The sequence below is a fragment of the Talpa occidentalis genome, unplaced genomic scaffold, assembly GCF_014898055.3.
Source record: "Talpa occidentalis isolate TD23 unplaced genomic scaffold, MPIMG_talOcc4v2.1 talOcc4.9, whole genome shotgun sequence".
NCBI lineage: Eukaryota > Metazoa > Chordata > Mammalia > Eulipotyphla > Talpidae > Talpa > Talpa occidentalis.
The window spans coordinates 37,094,899-37,107,412 of record NW_023605305.1 but is presented as its reverse complement, the minus strand read 5'-3'; the positions used below and the strand labels follow the sequence as shown (position 1 = coordinate 37,107,412).

At 39.5% G+C, this 12,514-nt stretch overlaps 1 protein-coding gene across 1 annotated transcript in view; it reads left to right on the top strand.

Annotated features, from left to right (window-relative positions):
- The window catches only part of DOCK2 (dedicator of cytokinesis 2), a 395,355-nt gene that overhangs the window by 11,515 nt on the left and 371,326 nt on the right, over positions 1-12,514 (top strand). Inside the window, exons 2-5 of the mRNA XM_054691629.1 lie at positions 5,826-5,909; positions 9,600-9,640; positions 10,766-10,821; positions 11,313-11,409. Of these exons, the coding sequence (XP_054547604.1) occupies positions 5,826-5,909; positions 9,600-9,640; positions 10,766-10,821; positions 11,313-11,409 (278 nt within the window). The remainder of the gene's footprint in view (positions 1-5,825; positions 5,910-9,599; positions 9,641-10,765; positions 10,822-11,312; positions 11,410-12,514) is intronic.

Here is a 12,514-nt window from a genome sequence, read left to right as displayed (position 1 = left end):
GAAAACTTAACAGAATTGGGTATTGGTATGCAAAGCCACTTCCTTTGTCAGTAAAGTTTGCTTTTCCCCAAATGGAGTCCTAAGAACTCAGGTCCTTATGCAAAGGCAGAAATGCATTTATAAATTAAATGGCAACACCAGCTACTTTCATTTTCATATACTGTGAGTACTTGAAATAAATACAAGCCTTCATGATAAATACTAGGTTTCAAGATATGTCCACAACACCCTTTGAAACCAATGTATTGGAGTCTTCTCTCCTGACTGAGTTAGGTAAACAGTGAGGAAAAGATTACTAAGAAAAGTTGGGGAGAAGACACAGACTTGCCCTACCTTCCAAATATCTGATAACAAGCCTAATTTGCTAGTCTTCAGAAGCAAATGCATTTAGACAGTTTTTTTTTTTTTTTTTTTCCTGTTAGAAACCGTAGTTTGCCTCCCTGGCCCTGCCTTGCTTGTTGGTAGGCAGGTCCTCGTCCAGATCTGTGGGGGTGGAGGAAGCAGATAATGCAGTCTGAGAGTTTGGGCACCAGCAAGTTGGAGCTTGTCCAAACACCAGCAACCTGTGTTGGGACGGGTTTGAAATCAGGCCAAGTGTGGAGGGAATGAAGAAATGGGGCATGTTTATGCAGGAGTAGAAAAATTAAGAGTGCCCTGAGGCCCCTTTCAAGGTTCACTTTTCTACAAAGGATTAATTTTATTCAGTGTTGACCCACAGTACAATTAGTTGCAAACTGCAGGGAATCAGATTTAAAGGTGACATAAAGAAGAACTCTGGAAGAGTTCTTCTGAATGAATTGCTTTAGGAGGTGTTGTAATGCTAATAGAAGGAAAAGTGACTACCATTTATTGAGCGTTTACTGTTTACTGTGACCAGACAGGAAGCCAAGCCCTTTCTGTGTATTAATTTCAACTTAGCTTCTTAGGTGCCTGCAAGGTGGGGGCCATCGACTTCATTCTATAGTTTGGGAAACAGGTTCCAGGAGGTAGGTTTGCTACCCATTCAGGCTACCCACTGGAACCCTACAGTGCCTTTGTGTGCATTAAAGAAAGATACTTCTCCCCTGGCAGACACAGTGCCTGGACAGGGTACAAGCCTTGGCAAGCAGATCCAGGTTGAATGCCAGCATCTACTGATGTCTTGGCTGGGTGGCTTTGTGCAGGGCACAGCCTGCAAAATCACAAGCTGTGGCCCTGGATCTGGGGCCAGAACGAGTAAAAGGTAGAATCAAGTCCCAAAAGCCACACCGGTCTGACTCCTGAGTCATCAGCTCTTAATGCCCAAGCTTTGTCATCTCTTAGGAGCCAGATTTTCCATCCCTATGAAGCCCACAAGATTATCTGGTCCCTTGGTGAAAGGCTGATTTGTGTAGGTGGCCTGTTCTAAATAGCTTGTAAGTGTCCTCCTTTCACCTTAGAAAATAAACTTAGAGAATGTGACAAAATAGAAACCATAAGTTAAGCCCAGTGAACACAGGAATACCTGCCGTCCTGGTGCTGTGGCACTCAATAAAAACAGAGAATGAACAAGGGTTAGGGCTGGGTTTGAGTTCTGGCTCTGTGACTTAACATCTGTTGCATGAGGGGAGTCTTTAGTCACTTTAACCCTTTGAATCTCAGTTTCCTCATCTATAAAATGAGGACAGTACCTACTTCAAGCACTAGTTGTAAGGACAAGATGAAAGGATCGTTGAGAATGTGAAGCAACATTATAAAAGTCACTTGTTTATGTTTGAAGAAGGTTTTGATCTCATTTCTTCCCCAAGACATCTTCACTGATGTGATCACTGTGTCCATAAGTTTTGGTAGGATGTGTTTGTATTTTCATTTGTATCAAAATAGTTTTTAATTTCTTATGTGGGTTGTTCTTTGATCCATTGATCATTTAAGAATATGTTGTTTTAGACATATCTGTGAACCTTCCACTTTCCCTTCTGTTATTCATTTCTAATTTCATTTTTTTATGCTTTGGATTATTTCAATCTTTTTAATTTATTAAGACTTATTTTATGGTCTAATAAATGGTCTGTTCTGTAGAATGTGCTATGTGTAATTGAGAAGAATGTATATTCAGGTTTTGTATGATGGAGTGTATTGTATATGTGTTAGGTCTGCTTATTTACAGTGTTGTTCAAGTCCTTTATTTTCTTATTAATTTTAGCTGATTCCATCTATTATTGATAGTGGGATATTAAAGTCTTCAATATTATTGTATAACTGTCTGTTTCTCCCTTTAATTGTGTCAATGTTTGTTTCATATATTTTGGTGTTAGTAGTTTTGTATATGTTTATAATTGCTATATTTTCTTGGTCTATTGACTCTTTTGCCAATATATAATGTCCTTCTTTGTCTTTTGTAACAATTTTTGTCTTAAAGTCTATTTTGCCTGATATTAGTTATAGCGGTCATAAATCTCTTTTCATTACTATGAATATGAAACACTTTCCCCCATCCTTTTACTTTGATCTTTTTGGTTGTCCTTAGATCTAAAGTGAATCTCTTATAGACAAAATATAGTTGGAACATTGTGTGATTTAAAAAGTTCTTTCTTTTAATCTCTGTCTTTGGACAGGAGGGTTTAATATATTTACATTTAAAGTATATACTGGTATGGAAAGACTTGTTCTCTTTTGCTGTTGGTTTTTAATATATTTTGCATCTCTTTATTCCATATTTCTTTAGTATTATGTTCTTTTGTATTTCACATTTTTCTTCCCTTCTCATTTACTTTATATATTTCTTCATAGTTAACTTGGGGTTTATAGTTAACAGCTGACTTTTTTTATAACAATGTAGTGTGAATTAATACCAATTTATTGATTTAGGATCAGTAGTACACATAATATCTGCTTCCGTGCAAGTATATCTTTCCTCTTGTGTTTATTGTCACACATTATATTTTTGTACATTGCATGCCCATTATCATAGATCTACAAATGTTTTATATCTTTGTTTTTCTAATAGTCTATTAGTGATGAACTGCCTATTTTTATCACTTTAATTGCTCACATTTTTGAAGAATAATTTTGTGAGATATATAATTCATGATTGACGGGTTTTATCTTTCAACACTACAAATATATCATCCCTCTGCTTTCTAGCTTCCACATTTTCTGAAAATGAATCACTTGTTAATTTTATTGCAATTTTTTAATATGATGAGTTGCCTATTGCTACTTTTAAGACTTTCTTTCATCTTTGGTTTTTGAAAATTTGACTGTTATATCTTGATATGGATCTCTGGGTTTATCCTGCTTCAATTTCATTGAGCTTTTGGGGTGTATAGATTCATGTTTTCCATCTTCTCTTATTGTAGAACTCCAATTATGTGAATGTTGGTGTTTTGATAGTGTCCCATGGGCCACTTAGATTCTGTTAATTTTTCTTAATATTTTTTCCTTTCTTCTCCTCAGTTTGGCTAATCTCAAATAACCTATTTTCAGGATCATTGTAGCTTTCTTCTGCCCACTCAAATTTACTGTTGAACCTCTCTAGTGAATTTTCATATTTGTAATTATACCTTTTCAGCTCCAAATTTTCTATTTGATTTCTTTTTATAATTTCTTTCTCTTTAATAATAGTCTCCATTTTCTGAGATAATGTTATTCTCCTGGTTTCCTTTTGTTTTTTGTCCTCTAGTTTATTTTAGTTATTTGAGCATGTTAAAGACAATTAACTAAAAGTCTTTGTCTCATAAGTCCAATGTCTATCCTCCAGGTAGAGTTTCTATTAATTTCCTTTTTTATTTCGCTGTGAATTGGTCATATTTTTTGCGTCTTCACATGCCTCATAGGTTTTGTGTTGAAAGCTAGTCTAGAATATTATAATATGCTAACTCTGGGAAGTCATTTTCTTCCTCCTTGCTAGGGTTTGTTGTCACTGCTTGAATATAGGTGGTAGTGATTTATTTGTTTAGTGACTTTTCTAAATTAATTTTTGTGAAGTCTGTAATATTTATTGTATGTGATCACCAAATTCTTCTAAATGCATGGAATTGAAAGAAATAAATTTCATCTTTGCAACTGGGCTCTGTGTATATATTTAAGAGCATACCTTCAATGCTTAGCTAGGCCATTTACAACTCTGCCTTAGTTTGCACTTCCTACCTTCATGCACTTTGAAAGTCAGTCAGAGTTGTGAGCTTAGTATTTTCTCATATCTGTTTAGCATGTATCTAACCCTGTGCTAGACCTTCTAGACTGCTTGGTGTAGTCCCTGGTAAATATGGGTCTTCTTCAAAGTTCTTGTTCTCCAAAGCATTTCACTCCTAAATCATTCCTAATGGGCTTATTGGTGGGATTATTGTTTGCCCAAATTTACATTGATTGCCCCACATTGAAGTAAGTAGCTCTTTTGCCTTTTTTTTTTTTTTTAAGATTTATTTGTTTATGCTTACAAGAACTGGGGTATGAGACAGAGGTGTGGAGGGTGAGAGGATTCACCAGAGACAGAGTGGGGAACAGAACAGGCAGATTGGCTGAAAACACTGCTGATGGGAGCAGCAGCGAGTCAGGAGAGGTCTGCTGCACCATGTGGGTTGCTCCCTGGCTGGCCAGAGATAGAACTTGTGCTGCAGAGGCTGCAACAGCTTCATAGTGCTGTGCTTAACCCCTTGCACCACCAGGGAGGCCTCTGAGACATCTTTTGATAAAGGAACAGAGGTTGGTTAGACCTGGATGGAAGAAAGACATATTTAGATGATGAAAACTGCGGTCATTGAGCAGTAGAGAAATTAACATTTTAGGCTGTTGTCATCAGGGTGGAGTAATTGGAGAGAAGCAAATAGCCATCATAACAGTTGGCATATGCAAGTTAGATACTGACTTTCCTCCTACTTCATAACCTGATAACTTTAGTCAAATTATTTACCCTCTTGTGGCCTCTGTTTCCTCATCTGTAAAATGGCATTATAGTTTATACCTCACAGGTTGCTATGAGGTTGAAATGAGAGGATGCCTGATGAATAGTAAGAGGGCAACACATGATAGATGATATGAACACTCTGCTTGTCACTTAGATTGGAGTGTAGGACATGTGCTAGGAAGAGGTCTTTAGAAGCCACTCTGGGGGCCTGCCTGGTAGCTCGAGGGGTTAAGATGCAACCTATGAAGCTGTGCACAGCCATTGCAACACAAGTTCGATCCCCGGCCAGGGAGTTGCCCACATGGCAAGTCGACCTCTCCTGACTTGCCTGCTGCTCCCCTCAGCAGTGTATTTCAGTAAATCTGTCTATTCTGTAACCCATTCTGTCTCTGGTGAATCTCTTACCTCCCACCCCTATGGCCTGTACCCCAGTTCTTGTGTGCATAAATAAATAAATCTTTAGGGCCTCCCCTGGTGGCGCAGCCGGTTGAGCACAGCACTGTGAGGCTGTCCGCAGCCTCTGCAGCGCGGGTTCGATTCCCGGCTGGCCAGGGAGATTCCCACATGGAGAGGCAGACCTCTCCTCTCTCGCTTGCTGCTCCTCTCAGCAGTGTATTTAGGTCCTTCTGCCTGTTCTGCTTCCCGCTGTGTCTCTGGTGAATTCTCTCACCCTCCTGCACCTCCGGCCTGTACCCCAGTGCTTTTATAAATAAATAAATCTTTAAAAAATAAAATCAAGTACTCTGCTTTAAAAAATATAAATAAATCTTTAAAAAAAAGGCCACTTTGGGCCTGTGTTGACTCCTGTGTTAGGCAATGGGTTTCTGCACCTGTTTTGTTTACTCCGTCTGCATGGACATGGTATAGACTCAGGCCAGAAGAGCAGGAAGGAAAAGTGATTCTGGAATGTGGAGCATGGAATCAAGAGGTCTTACCTGGCTGCATCTCTTTCATTTCACAGCCATATACAACTTCCAAGGCAGTGGAGCCCCCCAGCTCTCCCTGCAGGTTGGTGATGTGGTACGAATACAGGAGACCTGTGGAGGTGAGTCACTGGCCCATGCACCCTTTGGATTCTGAGACCCTTGGTGCACAATGTTGGGACCCCTGCAGTTCATGCCCAATACCTCTAGTCCTGTCTTGGAATTTGTGTTGTTTGTTTAAATGCATTTTTCTCTTATTAGATATTAGAGTTTACTCTAATAATGCTTTGTTGTTTTAGGAATTTATGCTTAATAGCGAAGACTTAACTGGAGGGTTTGAGGTTCATTATGCTCTCCATTTGCCACAGCTATGGGACTGGTTAGGTCTGTGACACTTTCTAGAGACACTTCTTTAGTAGTATCAATGCCATTATAAGAGCAAATAAGGTTTTGAAGGGCTCAGAAAATTGTGCTCCTGCTTCTAGGAGAACTGCTATGTATAATTATGTGGTTGATGCATTGCACCTTTGTGGTTGATTGCACTCCTCAATCCTCTCATCAAACTGGGAGCAAGGCAACATCCCTTTATTCCCACAGAAGGAGTATCCCCTTGCGAAACCCAGTGCCTACTGGGCTCACCCATGATGGTGTTCACCCATGATGGTGGCGGTGATAGAGTATTTCTAAAATTTTCACAAAGGCTAATGTCTTTCAACTCATGATTCAGGCAATTTGAAGTCAATATATCATCTATATCACTGATAAAATTGATATTGGGTGCATAACTGGGGCATAAGAGCTCAATGTGTTGACCACAGTCAGGATTTCCCAGACCTCAGTGGCCCTGCTGGACCAACAGAATTCTTTTGTTGCCTGGCTCTTCCTATAATCCTTGTATGGCATGGAAGGCATAGAGTGTTTCCTGTGATTGGGCTGAACAGACATTGGAGTGGGCTGAGCACTCAGTCCCTATCCTTCTCCCTGTTAATCCTTCAGACAGGGTCCTCCACCTGCCCTGGGCTAGGAATGAGGGGTAAGCAGATGGCAGGTCTGTCAAGAAGGCCTCCTCAAGGAAAGAGTCAGAGAAATGTGGTCACCGACAGAACCAGACACCTTTTGGTGTCAGATATAGGCACTGTGCTATGTCTTTTATAGCACATTAGCTTGTTACTCCTGACAGCAACCGGCAGGACAAATTGCCTCTTCCAGTATTGTACTAGCTATATGCTACTTCAAAGGGAGCTCTACAGGTTTCGTGCAGGGGTGCACATGTACACACACACATACACACACACACACATGTGCACACACATGGGCATTCCAAAACCAAACACGTAACACACATACACAGGCACAAACACACACAGAGATGCAAAACAAAAAGAAAACAAAAAAAGGTCTTTTGGGAGCAAAGGATTTGATATTTCAAAGCAACTTTCAAGGAGTCATCATGGGGAAAGTGAGAACTTTGTTCACTTTCATTACACTTTTTTTTATGCTTTAGTATTATTGTTATTTGGGTGGGCAGGGTCCATATGAGGGGATGGCATGTGCTTTTCAGTATCCAGGCCCCTAAATTTTCCCTGTCTGGCCTTATTAAATACTTTCACACACAGAGTGAATGAAACTGGAAGTGCCCCCTTTCCACAGTGCACATCTCTTGTGCAAATCTAGTTCTACCTGATGACAGATGAGCAAATGGTGGGGAAGGGGCAGAGAGTTCACTGAATGCAATGAATGAAAATAAAAATGTCGGGACAATTTTCTTTCATGTCTCTGTGTGCTAGTAAATGCAAAGTCTGAAAAACAGGCAGGGGACCTCTGGTTTACAGATAGGAACCTAGAGTTAGGGATGAGACATGACTCTCCTGGAGTCACACAGAGAGCCAAGGATTGTTTTCTCACCCCACACCTGGAGACCTTCTTTCTCTTCATCTCAAGCCAGCAAAGACAATGCAAAAACCTTGGGAATTATTTTTTGTGTCCTGTCTTTCACAATCCAGAGCAATATCTTCATCTTCTTTTCATGCAATTTCTCTGGAGAGAGTTTAAAGGCAATAAACTGACCAGTCACGTTGCGGGTAGTCTTGCTATCCTTATCTGGTCTAGCGCTGCAGTTTCAGAAAGGCTGCCTTAGCACATTCAAGCCACATTTACTTGTCTTTGGGATTACTGTCCTTTCTTCTAACTTCTTGGGTTCTGGTTTTCGGTTTTTAGTTCTACTTTATTAGTTTTATTTTATGTATCCTTGCAATAAGTATACAAAATACCTTCTTAGAAAGAGCTGGCACACGAATTTGATTCATGATTACCAGGTTCATGAATACTTTGAAAATATAATGTTCAAAAGTCTGTTAGATGGTTCTAGATAGCTGGGGAATTGGTATGTGGATTATTAAGATTTTTTGTTCTCACAAAGGATCTCTAGAGATTTATTTCTAAAAGTACCTTGTCCAGTGTCATGCACATAGTAAGTGTACAATCAGGGCAGCCTGAACTTGAATCTAGGAGTCAGCATCTGGGTGCAGGAGGTAAGAGACTGCAGATTCCTCACTCAGGAGTGAATCTAAGTTCTGGGAACCAGGAAACCTTCTAGGTTACATTCACGGACATTGTCATTTACTAGGTGTATGAACTGTGCCAGTCATTTAACCTCTCTGCCTCAAGCAGAGCACTCCTGTATAAAATGGGTGAATATAGTTCCTATATTTACATGGTTGTTATGAAGATTAAAAAGGCTTCATAGAGGAAGAGTGCTTATTTATTCCAGGTTTATTTCAAACCTGAGATTATCTCTTTCCAATTTCTTTTCCTTTCTTTCTATTTTCCCTCTCTCCTTCCTCTCTACTTTCTGTATCTCCGATAGGAGCTATTGTGGGCTCCTGTTCCTCTAGAACTTCCTTTAGGATCAAGACCTCAAGCTGGTTCATGATGGTGAGGGGTGGCCTTGCATTTCAGATTGTTTGTTTTGGGGTCCTGCATGTATGTCTGTTGAGAACAAATTTCAACAACAAGCTGTCAGTCCAGTAATGAGGGTTTGCTAATGAGGCTCCCAGGACAGACGCATTTTTATTTACAAAAATGACAAATGCCTTCACTTGGCTGTGCTTGAATAATTTCAGAGGCCAGTGGACTCATTATGGTCATCAACACTTGCTACACTGAGGCTAGTTTTGTCAGAGGATTGTGTGTGATTTGAATTTCTCTTAATTGAATCACTTTTGATATTCCTGCAATAAAGAATCTTTTCAAATTCCCACCATCCTTTTACTCATCCCTAAACTTGTTATTTCATAATGATTAACTTTTGAAAATCACATTTTAGACACCATTTGATGCTTCAGAACTGTTATTATTTTAGGATATTTTCCCAAATCCTCAGCTGTTTTATGTCCCTCAGACAGAGTTTGAAAATATGCAGTGAAACACAGGACCCAGGTAGGTAATAGAAATGAGTCAAGGGCTGGGTAGAGGCTGGTGAGTGTAGGCATCTGTCTGATGGGACTGGTTCCCTTTAGCACTAAGAAACTATAGTCACGGGTGGTGGTAGGGTGTTGGCCACCATTGCTGGGACATCTGCTTTTTCAAACAAAGGAAACTTACGTTTTATGTGAATTTTTTTTTTTTTTGAGATGTTGACAATCACTTCAATAGATTATAAGGGATCTAGTCTGATCTGTAATTAAGGTCTAAAATAACTTTCTGCTGTTTCTTTGCAAGTTATAAACAAACGAACAGATGGAACAACAACAAACCAGGAACACACTTGTCAGAATAGATAAACAACTCATTTTTTTGTTTTCTCTTTGCAGACTGGTATAGGGGGTACCTCATAAAACACAAAATGTTACAGGTAAGGTCCATTTGCTTTACTGGGGATCACTGGATGTCTTTACATGGCACTTATCTTCCATCATTGCTTCTCAACAAATGGATCTTCCCTCAAAGTGTCCTGTGCTTTTCCACCTTTACTCCTTGTCCTAGATGTGCCTGCCAGTTCCTTTCACTCATTCATTAAGGCTGATCTCTAGAACTGTCTTCTACCAGAAACTTTTCCCAACACATCAGTCACACATGACTGCTCCCTGCTGTAGTCCCTATGGAATTGCACATTTACCATGTGAAAATTTTTATCCACTGCCTTCTTTTAGAGGTATTTGAGGTCTTAATCATTTCCTCACTTATAAATCCAATCTGACATAGAAAAGACAGATCCAGTCTCTCCTCTCAGTGTTTTACTTGTTCCATCCCCACGTTATACCTTCATCTCCATGAGAGATTTGCTCATCTCCTGATCACTCATGGTGACTAGTCCAGGGACTGATTGGATATTCCCAGTGTGCCTGTTGGTTGAATTTATGAAGGCATTTCCAAGTAATTGATATACTTCTCTTCTTAAGCAAGCCTTGTTTATGGAGCAGAGAAATAATAAATGCTTCCTCCTTTTTTCCCTTGAGATGTCTGTGTAACACCCTGACATGCTGTGTTTGGGAAGCATGAGCCTACTCAGCTTTCTGATGCACAATAAAGTAATCCAGGGAATAACAGGTCCTAAGGTTAGATAGCTCATGTGCAGTCAGGGGCACTATTGCTTCACGAGCTGACCTTAGAGCTGTGACTATGAAAGTGACTGCTTTCCAGAAATTGGGCAGAAAAGGGGAGAAGCAGAGTGCTGTCTTTCAAGTGCTCCCTTGTTGCCCCTCTTGTTGAATGAATATGAGTTGGAGTATACCCCAGAATGCAAAGCTATTGTGAGATATCTAGGAATTGATGGAGAACTGAATGGAAACTATACCTAAGTGAGTGGATCCATGATCCACCTTCTGCTTTATCTGATTCTGGGATCATTCCTTTAAATTTTGAAGGTTTTGCACTCAGTAGTTTTTGACAAATAATGAGGACCCGGGGTCAGTTATTTCAAAATGACATTTTATCACTTTATTTATTATTCTATTCTATCTTATCCTATTTCCAACAGGGGATTTTTCCTAAATCTTTCATCCACATCAAGGAAGTGACAATTGAGAAAAGAAGGTATTTGCCGTTTCTTGCCAGACTTGACCCTCCAGTGGCTCACGGATGTCTCTGTCCTGTTTACTTTGAAAACCCGACTTGGCAGATGTGAAAGATGCTCATTTGACCCATCTTCATACCCATGTTTATTTGTGTGTCTCCTCTCACTCTAAAGGAGATCTAATCCAAATTGATTTGTGTTCAGATCTGATTCTGAGGATGTATTAACAGGTTTGGAGAATCGAACTTTTCTCTGGCACCTGCCTTTGAACTGTATTAAAGTAGTTTAGTCCTGAATAATGAGCACAGAGGCCCCACCCTAGTGAGGGAGGACATTAAGGAGGAAGTCCCTTCATTTGCATCGTGTAATTGGTGAGGGTACTGGAGGCAGTTCAGTCTCAAGCCAACAAAGCCCCTCTCAGCAGCTGCAGTTTAATGCAAATCTGCCCACATTTTATCTTGTTAGCACCTGAATCTCAATTTCACATAATTTTCTCTCCCACCTTAAATAGAAATATTGAGAACATCATCCCTGCAGAAATTCCTCTGGCACAAGAAGTGGCAACAACACTTTGGGAATGGGGGAGCATCTGGAAACAGCTCTACGTGGTAAGATTTCAAAACGTGATACTTGGGACAGAAGCTTCTTGCAGTCTTCAGTTGGGTTCAGGCTTGGAATTTAGTCTTGAGCAGCACAGGTCAAGGTGGCTTTGGTGACAGAGTAGAACATGTTATTTATGAGAATATCAAGGCCCAGGGAGGTTATGTGACTTTCTTGAAGCCACACAGTGAATTAGTGACACAACCCCAATAAAGAGTTCTGTTTTTGCAAAGTTGGTTTTACAAAATTTGGCCAACTTGAATATGTGTAAAAATTACCTTGAAAGATAATTAAAAAATAAAGCTTCCTTCAGAGGGGCTCACTAATCCATATTAGTGAGGATTTGATTTGGTGGTTTGCTGATAACACCTTGAGAAATACTGTTCTCATGTATTAATTAAATAATGAATATTGTCCTCAGATCTATGAGGAGGCTTTGACCCTGGAAAAATAAAAGTGCATTTTGCATGCGTTTTCCCTGTATTGAAGCAAGTATAATTTTAAATCCTCTTTTGATGCTTCTAAAGTTCCTAATGAAAGCAATTAGCTAAGAAAACCATTAAACTGAGAGTAAAAATATCAACCAAGATTTCCTGCACACTTGCTATAGCACTTGCTGGTGTACACAGCCATTCTAGACTCACCTGTAGATCATGAATTTTGACTGCTATATAGAAACATTTCTAAATAAAATGGTAACTGGAACATCTAATTCTACAAATTTCTCAAAAGGTGTTAAGAAAGTTTAGGGACAAATAGTAGCCTAAGTGTTCATTTACCCTAATACCCTTTTAATAAAATCACATCACATTACAATGGAAGCTTGACATTTTCCCTTAAGGGATCTTTGAATGCAAGTAATCATGCTCTTTTCTATCGTAAAGAGATCCTTCAACTTCCTACATTCCAGTATCACCTTTATCATTTTTGTCACATCTACATAACACCTGTGAAATATTGACTTAATAGCTTGTCTCCCTTTGGAGTAAACTTAAGTAATTTACATAAGGAATTTTGTTGCATACAGTGTCATTCCAACAGTTCTCTAATTCTCCAATACAAACCCGATGTCGCACAAGTCAATTTTAATACAGACTACCTACAGTTAGTGTC